The sequence below is a fragment of the Lathamus discolor genome, chromosome 4 (genome assembly GCF_037157495.1).
Source record: "Lathamus discolor isolate bLatDis1 chromosome 4, bLatDis1.hap1, whole genome shotgun sequence".
Classification (NCBI taxonomy): Eukaryota; Metazoa; Chordata; class Aves; order Psittaciformes; family Psittacidae; genus Lathamus; species Lathamus discolor.
In genome coordinates this window covers 7,702,755-7,718,455 of record NC_088887.1, presented here as the reverse complement: position 1 = coordinate 7,718,455, position 15,701 = coordinate 7,702,755, and the positions used below count along the sequence as shown (strand labels likewise).

General features: G+C 40.3%; 1 protein-coding gene across 1 annotated transcript in view; it reads left to right on the top strand.

The window, feature by feature from the left end:
• TBX15 (T-box transcription factor 15) overlaps nt 1–15,701 on the top strand; it is a 50,662-nt gene that overhangs the window by 4,927 nt on the left and 30,034 nt on the right. The window contains exons 2-3 of the mRNA XM_065675637.1: nt 7,727–7,940; nt 15,066–15,167. Coding sequence (XP_065531709.1) covers nt 7,849–7,940; nt 15,066–15,167 — 194 coding nt within the window. The 5' untranslated portion in view covers nt 7,727–7,848. The remainder of the gene's footprint in view (nt 1–7,726; nt 7,941–15,065; nt 15,168–15,701) is intronic.

Genomic DNA, 15,701 nt, shown 5'->3' with positions numbered 1-15,701 from the left:
CTGCTCCCATCAGGGACGGGCCTGCCACAGGGCAGGGATCTAGTTTCAAACTCCTGCACAACTTGTGGTTATTTAGAGCCAACATCTTAGTTTAGGCTGGTCTGTAAATATTTGTTGTATGGTTTTGTTTATAAGAATAATGACTCTATGTTTACAGGCTACAGCATATAATGCACCTAATGCCTGGTCTCTTACTTTTTTTAGCTTTCCCTAACTTTCAAGTGCATTTCCACTCTTTAATTTTACACAAGCTCTTGGACATAGGCCAGACAAATTCTTTGTAGTCTGTACAGTTCAGGATCTTGGCCAGATTAAAGTTGTCATCAATTTCACCTCCTCCTTTTAATAACATCCACTTTCTCCCTCGTACTTCTCATGTTTTTAAAGGTTGCCATTCTCCATCTTCTGCATTTTCTTGATTATCGTGTTCTTTTACTTTGTCTCTTGATTTAACTGAATCTTATTTTTCTGCACACTCTTTTTTAAGTATGAGCTTTCTGAATATTTGCTATTGAGCAGTCTTTTTGTGAAGCTGTGATGGTGATTCCTTGTTCTAAGGCAATGCTGACTGACAGCTGCAGAGAATCTCCTCAGGGAATTTTAGGAATCTCTTGGTTTCTTCTCTACTGAAATTTCAAATTGCTTTTTCCTCCCAAGCTGATTCTTGTTTTCTGGAAGACAGTAACGCAACATGAAACATTGAGTCCAAATTTGGCTACTTCAGTGGGGTTTGTTCTCCTGAAATATGATTGCCAGAAGCCTCTGCAGGGGAAAGGTTATGCTTATAAAATACTTTTAAACAAAGAAGTTACCTCAATCCAGAGATGGGAGAGTTTATAGAGCATGTTTTTGGTTGCCATCCATTTGATGGGATATTTTTAGTTGTGATGGATAGTCTAAAGCACAGGCTGATGGGATGCAGGCAGTTTTCCTGAGAGAATATTCTCGCAGTATTCCTGAGAGAATAGGGTATGAAGTTTATAAAGAAATCCTATGCTGTGACACTATTCAGAACACTCTTGGTCACCTAGCTTACACTTCTTTAATGAGAATCTGTATTTGCCAAGGATGACTTCAGAGCCCAACAGCCAGCATCTCCATTTTCAGCTGATGCAGCTCAAAACTGGAGCTGGTCTCTTGAATGTCTGGTCCTAAACTTTGTGTTGGCAAAATAAGTAAGTTTTCTTTCTCTTGTGATTGTGAGATAAAAAAAAAATCACTTTATAATTTAACTATGGCTGATATTTTTTTTCTTCTGGCTGGAGCAAGAGTTAACTTTCGAGGGCAAACCCCGAGGGCTAAATATACCAGTAAACTCCAGCTGCTTTGTACTTCTTTGCCAATACTGAGAAGCTATAAACCCAATTTAACTTGCTGATTAAACCAGGTTTACAGCTGTTTTGCATTGCTGGAGTGGAGCAGAGCAGCTGGAACATGCCACTGAGTCAGGGTGATTTTTCTTCTGTGCTGGGGCTTGTGTCCCTTTGTTGAGTCTTACATGGAATAAACCAAGGCAAAAGGCAGTCAGTTCTTGGCAATGCAAGGTCAAGTTGATGCAAGACTTGGATTTAGAACCAAAGCCACCATGTTTGCCTGTCTTTGTGCTTGCTTTTATGTTATCCTACTAGCTGTGTTTGCTATGGAGATATAGCTGTGTAATAATCCCATGTCATACTGGCCTTGTACTCTGTTTTGGTAAGGGCAGCCATCAACTTGAGTGTATTTTAAAGCTTTCCTGGCTCAAGTCATCATATAAAAACACCTTATAAAACCATAACTCAGGAGGATGAAGAAGTCTTTGAGGTTAAAGTGCCAGAGGAATTTTTCACATCAGAATCAGCTTGACTCCCATTGATTTCTCTTGAGACTGTACCAGGTGTCTTTATTTGTCTATGCAACATTTTCCCATCTTCTAGTTTTGTCTTTTTGAGTCTTGCTGATATTAATCCCATTTTGTCCTGCTGTGGTTTCATAAAATGGTCTCAGGCTGGAATTAATTACTTGAATGCTTCTTTTGGCTATCTGAGATTGCAATGCTGCATGAACAGAGATGCAGTTCTCAGCTTGTACTGTCTCCAGATCAGTAAATACTGATATTGGTTACAACTTGTAGTCACTAATGCAACAATAGTAATTATTGGTGGATAGACAAGGTGATCTTCAAAAGGCCCCTTCCAACCCTTTCTGGGACTGTATTATCAGCAATAGACATGTTATAAATTCTAGCTGTATGTGGTTGATAACGGGCTTAATGTTGGAAGAAGGCATGATTAACATGGTAGGGTATGTAAATGAATGGAAAAAAGTTCAGGGGGATAAGACAATCTATAAGAACACCTGCAGAACTATCTTTGTGTTGTTGTGTGTGGCATGTGCATATGGTTACAATCACCTGGGAAATGTTTAGAAACCTTTGCCTATAGCAAGAGCAATTGTCAAATCAGCTGTGTAACATGCAACCATGTTAATCAGAATGGCCCTGTTAAACTCCAGCCTGCTTCACCTCTGCTGCTCCTGCTGTTTTTGCCACAGCCAGACTTCTTATGTGATTCTGAAGTTACTGAGGTCTTTGATTTAGCTTTTGCCCAAGCATTAGTTATCAGGGGAAAATGATTGTATACCTGAAGTAATTCATTGCAGCAGCAGCCACCACCACCATGGCCAGATGAACTTTCACTCTTACAGACTGTTCAGATTTAGTGAGTTTCTGTCATTTGGCTTTCATTGGCTGGTGACATTCTGTATCTGGATTCCAGGAATGTCACACTGTTATACGTATGGCTCCTATGCTGCTGATTTTGTTGGTTGGCAGTAGTCAGTTTGAAAAATAGAAATATAGAGAACTGTGAGGAGATCTGTCTGCAATCAGAAGCAAAAGAAAAGCTCCCACCCCGTGAATTTTAGCTGCTCATAGGAAAGAGTTCATAGGAAAACAAAAAGGGAACTCCCCCAAATTTTCTCTGCCTGTGCAGTGTCCAGAATTTGGTACCACCTTTGTAGTCTGTAGATCCCCACTGCCAGCAAATTGAGGAGGGACCACCTGTTACACTAAATGTTCATGAACCTTGCAAACAAAAATAAACAGTCACAAAAAAAGCCCTTAACAGCTTGTAACAGCTGCCACATTCCACCCAGGAGAAAACTTTTATGCTAATGGAATCTGACAGGATCTACATTAGGGATCTACACATATGCAAATTAAAAAAAAAAAAAAAATTGAAAGAAAAAAAAGCTAAAAAAAAAAAAGAGAGGGATGTAGCAACTCTTTTGGGCTCCTCTGGGTAGCGGGTGGTTTATGTATGTAAGGTTTTTTTCATTGTTCTCACTCCTGTAGTTTACATTCTTTGATACCTTGGAGTAAAACATTTGTTGAGTGCACAAGCTGCATGGTATGGCCAAGGACTAAACTGAGCTCTTTTTGTTTTGTTGGTTAAGTAAGGGAAGCAGTAGCCCTGCTGGGCTCCAGCTGCAGAGAAAATTCTGTTAAAGATTCATGTATGAAGGTGCTTAGAAAATTAATGTCTTTTAATATCTCGCATACCAGTTTGCCTCTTGTATCAGACTGATGAGAAAGCAGGGAATGTACATAAGGAGTACTAGGCAGCTGGGCTGTAGAAAGAAGTCAGGCAGTAGCAGCTTACAGTTTGTGTAACAGGGCTCCGATCCCTGGACACATAATGTTGGAGCAGGAAGCTGTTTGGAGTTATTTTCCATCATCTTGGGGCACTCAGCAGGGATGCTGACCTCAGAGTCACCATGCTTGTGAGAATGGTGTTTTCCTTCCTATCTGCCAACAAGAAGCCTGGGAATTTGTGGATCAAAAGAAATTGAGCTGAGGATTTCCAGTGCAATCTGGAGATAGTAGAAATGGGAAAAGGATTAAGGAAAATAAAATCTGAACAAGTTTAATGCTCCTCTGTAATCTCAGCAACAGCCATGGTATTGTAGGGAGCTCTGAAAATGACCCTGTGGTCTTGTTGATAGGCTCAAAGGTTGCTTGAAAGGGCTGAGAAATTTCCTCTCCTCCAGGTCCAACATATTTAAACTGCAGTAGCTGGATATGTGGTCAGTGTGGTAAGAAGGGATGATAGGAAGCCATCCAACAGGGTATTCAACATGTGTACTTATGTACAAAGGGCCTCAATAAGGAAACGCAAATAATCTCATCTTGTCTCTTTGGACCTAGGAGAAATTATAGGGAGTTTTTCTTCCTCAGAAATCCTGTTTGTCCTTCAGCTAGACACAATATTAGTACCAGCCACACTAAGCACCTTGGTGTTCAGAGCCATGTTCTATTTTGCAGCTTCAGGAGCTGCTCCTTAACTCCTCTCTGCTTACACCAATGTAAAGTAGAAGTAATGTACTTTGAGTTTAGTGAAGTCACGCTCCACTGAAGTTGGTGCATGAAGAGAACCAAGCTCCCAGTCTGAATCTTCTTCTTGCCTTGCTTCCTTGTCGGCAAGTATGTGCAGCAGAGTGGCTTGAGCTGTGCTAGCTGCCAGCTGCCACAATTAAGTACCGTATTTTAAGACTTATCCTGTACCCTTCTGTATTGCTTAGTTACAGATGTTCACACCTGTCTCTTGATCAAGTTGGAATCCTAACACATGTAGGGAGCTCTAGTTAAGAGTCACAGAGTCTTATAGAGCTAGATGTCATTAGGAAGGATTTTCCTATGTCAGATACACTTAACCTCCCTGAATTCCCTCTGTCTGTAACGAACTCAATGTCTCCAACTGGATAACACCATCCAGGTGGGTTTAGCTGAGGAAAGGCTGAAGAAAACACAAACCCCATCTCAGTGCCTACTGAGGCTGAACTGAGAGCAGCAACACTAGTGACTCTCCCTCTCCCATTTCCAAAACTGGATGAAGGAGAGGTACCTGCTGTTCTGTGCTTTAATTTGGAGGTAATTGTCCATCATATTTCAGGTCACAAAATAATAGTCCTTGGAAGAAAAATGTTCTTTTATCCTTTGCGTGGTAGTAGTGCATGGTTGGGTAGATGCTGGCTTATCAACCATTAGTAAATTCCTTTTGTGATTTTTGTTTTGTACCATCATGGCAAATTATATCCAAGGTTGTGGCTCTTTTTCCACTTCCATCACTGTCAAAACCCGCTTCTAAAAGAAGCTAAAGAAGCTTCTGTAAAGTCAGTGGAGTGATATCAGCATAAAATCAGCGAGAAGGGTTTAAGTCTCTTGATATTCAATTTTCTGCAGCAGGTAATTCGGTCAATTCCCAGGGATCCCTAAGGCTCCAGCAGCATGCCCAGTTTGAAAGGCTGTACAGGAAATGCTGGAATGATGCAGGGACAGCATCTAGCCAAGTGCCATCTGTTGGCCGTTTGCCGTACTGCGTCAGAGGATGCACAGTTTCCAAGTGCCAGAACCAAGCAGAGATGAAGTGGCATAAACCAGCTTCTGTAGATTCAACTCGCAGTTTAGTACCTCATTTCAGGAGGAAGACTCCATAATAGAAGCTTTTCCCTAGGTCCAGACAATGTAGTCTAACTTTACTTTCTTAGGACCTCAGAGAAGATGTAAGACTTTTCGGTAACAGTTCAGCACATGAGTAGGTGTACAAAAAGTTCTTACCGTGATTTGTGAAGCATGCTCTTGTTTTCTGTTGAAGCATAAAGTTATTAATCATTGCTAAGAAAAAAAATGTCCTAAGCACAGTGACCCCTACTCAGGCTTACTTGCTCCAACCCTTTGACGAGGAATAATTTCAGCTAAAGGAAGCAGATAACTATGACTTTGCCTCTGTATCACTGGGCTCCTGAAGCAGGGAGCAAATGTTTCATCCCCTCTTTTCTCTCAGATTGATTCTCTGTCCCCACAGAACCCCAGCCAGTTAACTAGTATTATCTTGAACCATCTTGTGTCCAAGATATCAGTTTTGGGTGTATTACTAGTCTCCTCTGTTGGTAGGTTTGTGTTACACCTGTAGACAGATGGACCTGTTACTGCTTTAGCCTAACTTGGAAGTCGGTGAGAGACATAAAGGACTCCATATTCAGAATGGATTGAGAGCAATACATACCAAACATTTCTAGTGTCCTAGGGAATTTCTACATTGTACTGGCAGATTGTCTAAATAATTGGCAAAGTTTACTGAAAACATCCTTATAAATGCTTCCTGATAGCACTTATCAGCTAAATACTTCTTGTCCATGCCACTGCAGCAGTATGAATTTTCCAGAAATGTTTCTATGTAACAGGAGACAGGGTTGGTGGTTCTGCAGGTGGCATCTTCTCCCCAAGCCTCTTCTTAACTATAGCCCTCCGCACCGATGTGCAAGCTGCTCCAGGAGACACTGTCAGAAACAGTGTAAATCTGAGACTCAGCCTTCATGAATTAGAGTTTCTTGCATTTTCTTGGTATGGAAGGAATTTTAGCTGGGGTGATACAATCACATTTTTAACAGAGATTGTTACTTTTTGTCTCCTTAAGTTTTCCCTGCAGTCAGAGATATCTCTTTCTCTCTTCAAGTGCAGAGAGATGTTTTGTTTGTACAAATAGATGTTTTATTGCTTCTCTGGGATGCTTGTACTTATGTGATCAATGAGGGTATTCCAAGGTATTGTTTCTGTACTTTATCTTGAAATCCACAGAGCTCTTAAGGCGTTTGACTGCTTCACATCACTTCATTTCTCTGTCAATCAGCGATGCAAAACTACTGCAAATTTGTTAAAAATCAGGTCCAAAATGTAAACACATTGCTTTTTAGAATGTATTGTGAATTATTTTGATGCAATGTGAGTGTGCACCCTGTTGCAAAATAGCTGCTAGTTGCATAATTGCATCTTAGTCCTCCTGTATGAGAACTAGGACCGTAAATATACACTGTACCTACATAATGCATACATGAGATAATTTTGCAAAGAAATGGCCATCGGACTCAATATGCCAACCTGGACTTTTAAATGAGTGAAAACACTCTCTTGTTTGTTTGCTTATTTTTAGAACAAGCCTTCTTCTTCTCTCCCATAAAAAGAGGTGGTTGTCTCATGCTCTTTTCTGCAATTTGTTTCAATTTCTTTCCTTGGTAACATGTTCCATATGTTTACTATCTCTCTTTTTTGTCCTTCAGAGGATTTTCTTCACCAAAAGCTGCATGGTTGTTTTCCCAGGAAATATCATTGTTCCAAAACAGATATTATAGGAGCAAACAAAATACATTTCCAAAATGGTGCTGCCAAATAGCAAAATGAAAGAAATGTTCATTATTTTTGATGACAAGGATATTAAAAGGAGAAAACTGTGTAGTTTAAAAATAACCAACTCTTCAATAGTAGTATGTGAGGATATTCAATTAAATGGAATGTTGTTTTTCCAGTGAGCCTATCTAATCTTGGATTGAAACTATGGGTTGAATTATTGGCTTTTGTCTTTTGTGGTTTTTTTTCCCTCCATTTTTATCTTTTAATCTGTATTTTGTTCACCATTCCCAACATCACTTGTTACTATTTATATTTTATGTTGAGGGTCCTTTTTTCAGCTGTTTCTAAAATTTTACAAAAATGCCAGATGTTGTGTTGGAAACCCAAAGCCCCAAATCAGGCCATAAATCACAAAAAACCATAAATATATATGTTTATATATGTAATAAATATATATATATAAAAGGCCATTGTACTGTTCTGTAGCTCTTCCCTTGTTGGCGTTCTACCCCTTACAGAAGGTAGAACTGAAGTGTCTTACCTGGTGTGTTTCCTTTGCAGACTCAGAGCAGAGCACTGGCTCAGACACAGAGGTGCTGGCAGAAAGGACGTCCTGCTCATTTGGCTCCCATTCTGACCTTACATCTGGTGGCTCAGGCCCTCAGCCTCCTCCACCTTCATCCATGGAAGAGATCCAGGTAGAGCTGCAGTGTGCTGACCTCTGGAAAAGATTTCATGACATTGGGACTGAGATGATCATCACAAAAGCAGGCAGGTAAGATATCTCTGGCTTCCTATCTAGTTAAAAAAAAAAAAAAGAATAAATATGTAGAAGAAATTAAATGGCTGTCATACTTTCACAGCTTTGTCTCCTACTGGCTTTCTTAAGACAGGTAAAGTTTCATACTACTGCTTGGATCAGTGGCTCCAAAAGAGAACTAGCAGCTGCAGGAAACTGTTGAGGATAGTCTTTTCTTTAAGCACATAAATCGGGAAATGATCATTGTACTGTTGGCTGTATTGAATTTAGGATGAGTTATGAATTTGGGGGTAAGCTATTTGAGTTTCCTTTCAAGTTCCCATAGCACTTCATGAGCCTGTTGATTTAAACCTTTGCACCAAACGTCTTCCTGCAATTCTAAGTAGACATTAATGACTTCCTGTGTAAAAAAATGTGCACGCTTAATGTTTCCCTCTGCTATTGCAAATGACACCATGTCAGCTGAGGTTAGGAAGAGCCACAAATAAAGCAGATTTATTTAAAAAGAAAACCTTACCCTGCCATGCTGTTAGCCAGTGGTAAGATCTTCATTGCTGTCTGTTTGCCAAAAGCACAGCTGGAAGCTAGCTGTGAGTTTCTGGATTCCTTAAACTGGGAATTTTAGCCAGGTTTGATTCACGTCACTTTCTTTCCATCCACCTAATGGTGTTAATGGCCATCAATGCCGTGACTAAAAGCGTCAGCACCACGGACAGCGCCGGCCACTATGACCAGACCACGTGACCGCCCCAGGAGCTGTTCTGCCCCTTCCGCAGGCTCTCACAAGGGAATTTACCCCGCGTTTGGGGGAAAAAAATATGCTGTTTATAACTCTGTTTCGTGTCTGTGCTCTCAGAAATTGCCAGAACAGCTAGACTTGTTTCACTTTCTTGTGCAGTGAGCACTGCTGCTCTGTAGCCCCAGAAAGTCCAGATAACTCCAGAAGTTACGTCAGTTATGTCCCTGAAGATTATCAGAGCCAGACTGTCTCCCAGTTTTGTATGTACAATCTCATTGGCACAGGAAGCATTTTGCATCACGACAGAGTGGGCTGCTCCCTCGAATGGAAGAGGCAAAATGAGAGGAATTATACTACTTGCTATTCTGCATCACTTTTCTCCCGTGATGTCAAAGCAGAAACAGAAAATTATTATTATTCTCTTTTCATAGGATGTGAAATTGAGACCCAAACAGATTAAGTGATCTGTCCAGCATCATTAAATATGATACTGGCAGAACCAACTTTCTTGCTCCTGACTTTGCTGTCCTGGTGTTGTTTCTGGACATGCTTTGATTTTTCTTAGATTTTAGCTCAAAGATGTTTGTTTTCGTGTTTCAGAGGAGACACGTTTATGCTCTGAAGAAAACCTCAGTCTGCAGTTTATGATGAAGGATACCTTTCCCTATTTATGCAGCTGTCAGGGGTGTTTAACAGCACACATTAAGAATAACTGACACCTTAACTTCAAGAAGTCCAAACCAATATATATTTTGATAACTTTTTTTTAGTAGGGAATAGATTTAGGAAACCTTAAGGACTGGAAATATGTCTCTTTCTGAGATTCTTTCCTGTAGCACTATTAATAGCATTCTCAAGTGCATTTAAAACTCCAGTCTTGGAAATTGCTCCAGTTATGAAAGACCATGTGTCACCCTACAGTCATAACTTACTGCGAAAATCATATATTTTTTGCAATCCTAAATAATATTCTTTCTTCCTGAAGAAAGATGCTTACCATTACTTGAGTCCTGATGGACAACTGGCTCATCACTGGCTGCCCACACAAAATCTATATAGCTACTAAATACATGTATTTTTGCTGCTTGGTGATATTCTTCTCAAGAAGCAATATTAATAGTATTGAAGAGTTGTTTGGTTTTGTTTTTTCTGCTGACTACATTTGCAGTTAACCATTGTAAAGCATAATGAAGAGTTGGGCAGTTTCTTTACATAGTATATCTGTTTATTGGGGACAGTCCTTATAGATGTGATAAAATTCACAAATTTAATGTAACTTCTCAAGTTGAACATTCTTCTGTCAGAGAGGGTGTATCTGAGAGGGGTGAGAGCTGAGCCTAGTAGTCCTCTATATGGGATGCATGATATATGACGCATCCCATAGATTAGATTTTATGATTTCTGGCAAAAATAGCAGAACTGGTGTTATTTCCTGAAGTTTTTCTACTACTTACTGAAATTGTGAGTGACACACAGTATAATTTGCAACTTCTTCCTTCCCCAGGGAAAATTTTGCTCTTATTGCTTTGTCTTTTCAAACCCTGTTTGAGTCCTGCAAGGTCTTCTTGTTTTGAAAGCCCTTGTAATTACAGACTCAGTTGCCTATAACTACAGCCGCTCCTTAATTTTCCGTGACTCGTAAGGCACTGCTTGGTTCCTGCCTGACCCCACAATGTCTTTCTGTTCTTACTGTGTAATGCTAGCTTCTAACCTACATTCTCATTTCAAACGTATTTCTGGAGCTATATCCTGCCTACGTGAGGTCCACTACACTTTTTAACTTTCAGACTTTCACTCACATTTAATTCTGCCTTGTTTTTTCTTTTCTTGGTGCTGTATTTATAGATGTCTTTTTTTTTGTTTGTTTGTTCATGTAACCTACTTCAGTCCTCTTAGAACTTTTCCTTCCTTCCTTTCCACCAGAACATTGTTATTCGGAATTTAATAAGATGCTTTTAACAAGACTTCTTTGTTCTCCATGCAACAGATGCAGATAGCTTTTTGTCTGCCGCAGTGCATTCAAATCTGCCATCACCTTTATCTCCTTTTTGTTTGAAAGGCAACCTTACACTGCATAAAATAAAGACAATTCAACTTAAGCCCCAGGTCGTACTGATTTAAGCAACTAGTCCTAAAAGCATCTTTAACTCTTATTCTCTACTCTCCTTCACCTATGGTGGTCATGAATGTACCCTGGCAATGTCAGAAGAGGAATCTGAATTCTTCCAACACACCCCTTCCAATCCCTAGCTGAAGTCCATAGTCACCTGAGCTGCAGGGGTAACTGTTAGTTAACTGTTGCATAGAAGCGCTACCCAAAAGGGAAAGCAGAGTGCACTTATTACTGGGAATATACACTATGAAGAGTGCTTGAAGTCTTCCTCTGGAAGGGAAGTGCTGCCTACTGTTTATGGCATGCACACAGGCACAGCCAGGAAGTATTCCTCTAGGGGACCTAGGTTCTACCTGTCACAGAGCCAGAATCTCATCTCAACAAAGACTAAAATAATCTCATCTGTCATATCATAGTTACTGGATCTGTACTGCAGGATGGCTCAAACATAAGTGCTGTGGTTGGGCTCAGTAATAAGAGTTGGAAAAGCCAGCAGTGAGTGGAACAAGTGACCTTGCCCTATCCTGGCTCCTCTGTGCCTCCTGATGGGTTAAATGGTATTTTGTCTGGAGCTTCTTGCCTCCCCAAAACCATGAGTCTGAGTTGTCTGAAATGTACTTCAGGCTGTTTACATTACCAAATGGGGCTTCTTTATTTCCAGTGGAAGAATGGAAAGGCCTCATAGTGCTGTTCAGTTAGAGACTGCAGCAGGGATTTTGTTCGGAAGCTCTGTGGATTCTGAAGGGGGGGCCATGGAAAGGACTTCTCAGAGCAAGGGGTGGCAGCTACAGCTACCAAAATGCCACCCAGAGGTTCTGGCCCAGTGGGCCAGATAAGGTTTCTCCAGCTTCCACAAAATGTCCCCTTTGGGAGATACTGAGAAGGTCTGCTGTATTCCCACTCCCTCATAAACAAAGCATCTTTTTGCTCCCAAACCCTGCCCTCAGTCTTTCCACTCTACACAAACATATCCTCTCTATGATCCTATGCTGCAGAGGGAAACAGAAAGGTATTCCTTGCTTTACCTCACTTTCACTCCTCACAGGTTTGTTTTCTTAAAGAAAAATACATTTGGCACCATTCTGAAATGCAAGGAAATAGGAGGTCTAAACTAGCAATGATAACTTCAGGCTGCCCTGAAAACACATGCGCATCATAAATACTGTGTATACTTAATCTGTCAACCTAAATCAGATTCTTTTACAGAGTTTCTCAACTGGATTTTTTTTTTATGACTGTGAAATGACTATTCTGCCTGTTCCTACCAATAAACAAATTGTCCTTTGCTACAATTGAAGAACACATTTTAGGGTTTGCATTTAGCAAATGTCACCCTTAAGTAAATTTATTCCTATTTAAGTTGTTTACACAGTGTATAAATCATTACACTAAGCAGTCATGAAAACTGTATGGAAAACTGTATGGTAAACTGTATCAATCCTTTTGAACTCTCATCTGACTTCTGCTCGCTAAGGAGTATATCCGATGTTTGAAAAGCTTCAAGGAACTGCATTTGTGTTTTGTGGCAACCTGATAGGTACCTTTTAATCTCTTATCCTCTAATGGAGAATTGCCCTCTTTAGAACTAATCTGTGAAACAGAATGAATATATGTTGGAAGGGGTCTTTGGAGGCCATCTGACCCATGCCTCCACTCAGTGCAGGCCAGCTTTGAAGACAGTTCCAAATTGATACAAGCATCATATGTGCTGGTCCAAGGAGCAGGGACAAGAGTTGTCACCTTGAGGCACCTAAGGATGAGAAACTGAAACCTAGTGCTTGTTGGAAGAAAAGTCCAGTTTGGGGCTATACCTGTGATCCTTCTTCTTTACACAGTTTTCATAAAGGAAAATCTAACTAGAATTTTTGTATTAAATGAATGTTTTAAACAACAACAACAAAATGCTGGCTGCCATAAGTACTTCTTTCTACTGTTGAAAGTTCCAGGCATGGTCCTTAATATCGGCACACTACTGTGCTGTCAAATATTATTTTAACCAGGTTTCATATCTCTTTATATATCATTAATTTTCTTCACATTCAGAGATTAAGAAACCTCATTCTCATTATGGAAAGAGGTGTGAATTGAGTAGACCAAGGCACATGGTTGTTGCAAAAAGGTTTTTTTAAAACACTTCTATGTGGCCCTAAAGTAATTGTAATACTTTGTTTTGTATTACATCATATTTCCCCTAAAAAATAACTGTGTGTAAGTTCACAGTCTAAGTTTAGGAAGACTCTTTTCCTGCTGAGTGGTAAAGCTAACATATAAATAACTTGATCATCCCAAACTGCTGCTGATATAAAACCTCCTCCTAAACTATATCAGATGTCACCACGTGTTCTCCATGAAAACAGACGGCCTTTGTGTCTGAGGCTGTTGACTATAAAACTAGATGATATCTTTCTAGATGAAAGGTTCTTGACTGTTTGTTAATACAGCCATATTCAAATGGCCTGAATTCCTTCCAAACCTTTGAGCTTCCTATTTTCTGCAGGGCTGGTGCCTCTGGTGAGCCAAGAGTCAGCCAAGAGGAAACACAGAGCACAGGGACTTAGCCAGGATTACACCTGAGTACATCTCTATGTCGCCACTGCTTGCATTTTCCATTTTGTCTTTTCTACACAGCAGTGCTGCTGGCACCTGCTGTGACAGTTCCAGGCCTCATCCTTATGGTAAAGAAACCTAAGTTACTTTTACACCCACAGAAAAAGTAAACCGGTAATAATTTACAAAACTCTGGAAGTGCACTTAAACCTTAGAGAAAGCACGGAGATCAGCCAAGCTCTGTCTAATCACTTCAGAGGTTAGCCTCTAAGCCTGTCGAATGATCTGCAGTAATCTTTTACAAGGTATTTCATAAGCAAACAACCCCACAGGCGATACTGCAACTTTACACAGGGTTGCAGATTTGGAGAGAGCTTCTTGAGACACACAGTGTTCAATTTTCCCAACATAATGCACAGCCTTAGACCCAAAGAGACTCAGATTTAATCCTGGGTTTCTCATCAGCTCTCTGAAACATGACCTACCTCTTAAGCTGCTCTCAAGCCACCTCTCTCCAATTAAGGAGAGCTGGGCTGTAAAATGCCACATCCTGTCCCCATTTGGCTTGGCAGATTTAATGAGCTATTGTGGTAGAAACAAGGTAATGCCCTCAAGCCATGAAAGACTAATCCGTTATTCCTTCCCCCTCTCCATCATTCAGCTATCAAACTCACACCATCAGTTCCACAAGTCTGCTCTCTCCTTGAAGGGTTTCTGCAGACAATTCTTCTGACAGTTTTATGTCTCATAACTGGGGTTAGCTGTGCTCCAGCAGCTGCGCTGTGGTGCTCTCCCTGCCCCCCATGATAAACGTCCTTTTCCAATGCAGATGTACTTAACTAATAGGTCAGAACTTGCTTTCTTAATGTCCTGAAATGAAAGAGCTGTGGGTAGGGTGAAGGCTGAGGGCCAACCTCCTTCTTCCCACTCTTTTCTGCAAGTAGGTATATTTGGCCTGGATGTGAAAGAATAAAATACCTTCTTATGGCTGAGAACTGATTTGTGCCATTGTAGAGTTTCATAACTTGCTCATCAGGGGAAAATGCTTAAGACATAGGTGGATTGTATGATGTAGAAAAGACAACACCTAAACAGATTGCACAAAAAAAATTTCTAACAGGACTTCAAGGAAACCATGATGAAAACACCAGTGTTTCTGTTAAATGTGAAATATATGCCTAACAAGCATATATTAGCATATATGCTTATTATTAATATATATTAAGCATATATTAGTATATATGCTTATTATTAATATATATATAAAGCATATATATTAATTTGGTGACTTTTTTCTTAAATAACTATAAACATAAGAGTGAAGGGATCTTTCAGAATGATGGATTGGCTTTAAATATTACTCCAGTAATATGCAGGAAACAGACTAGGAAGAAGGTACACTGTCTATCCTAGAAAAGCCTGGAGAGGATAATTTGTGTGGAGCATGTCAGAATTGTCTGCTAGGAGCGGGGAACAGCCAACACGTTCAACTGGGAGTGTTTTATTGTTATCCACAGGTTGTTATTCTGCTACCCCTTTTCTTAAGTGGGAAAAATCTGAAGATTCAAACCACTTCCAGCACAGTCATTGCTAGAATGACCCACATCAAGCCTAGAGGATTTATGCCAAGAACCGGGCTGTTTAAAGGAATGTGCTCCTGGTGCCAGAGAGGGGTCTTAAGGAGCCTCTTCAGCTTCCCCATTCACCATTTTCTTCTTGATTTCTACTCTTCTTTTCCTAGGAGAATGTTTCCAGCCATGAGAGTGAAAATTACAGGTTTGGATCCCCACCAGCAGTATTATATTGCCATGGACATTGTGCCTGTGGATAACAAGAGATACAGGTAAGCTTTTTAGGTGCAGAGGTAGGAACTTTGTGATAATCTTTTGTTAATGACAGCCTAGGAAAGACGGGGGCCATTATGCACCATTTCAAATGTATGCTGGAAGAGACCATGCTGATTTACACAAACATAGTTGATTTGATCAGAATCATGAGACAAACCTAGAGGTTTAATATACTCTCTTGCATTTTTGAAAGGAAACCTTGGTCTTTTGAAATAGCAGTTTTTAATCAGAGGGATCCCTAGCATGCATTTCACAATTTACATGATTAGGAATGACTGTCTGAGGTTACTGATAACTGGACGTATCAGTGGGGAGTCTGGAGCCTCTAGAATTGCTTCAGCAAGAAAAGAATGGGTATGCAGCGGCTGAACCAAGATGGGCATCTCAGGTCTGGCCTGAGCTAACTTGGGTGATTTTTGTTTTAAAAGCATTCACTGTCCAGCAGAGCAGTCACAGGGGATATGGCCCTAAATTACAATGTACAGCCATTGAGAAACCCTGTGGTGAATCTCCACAGCTGAGCTGAAAGA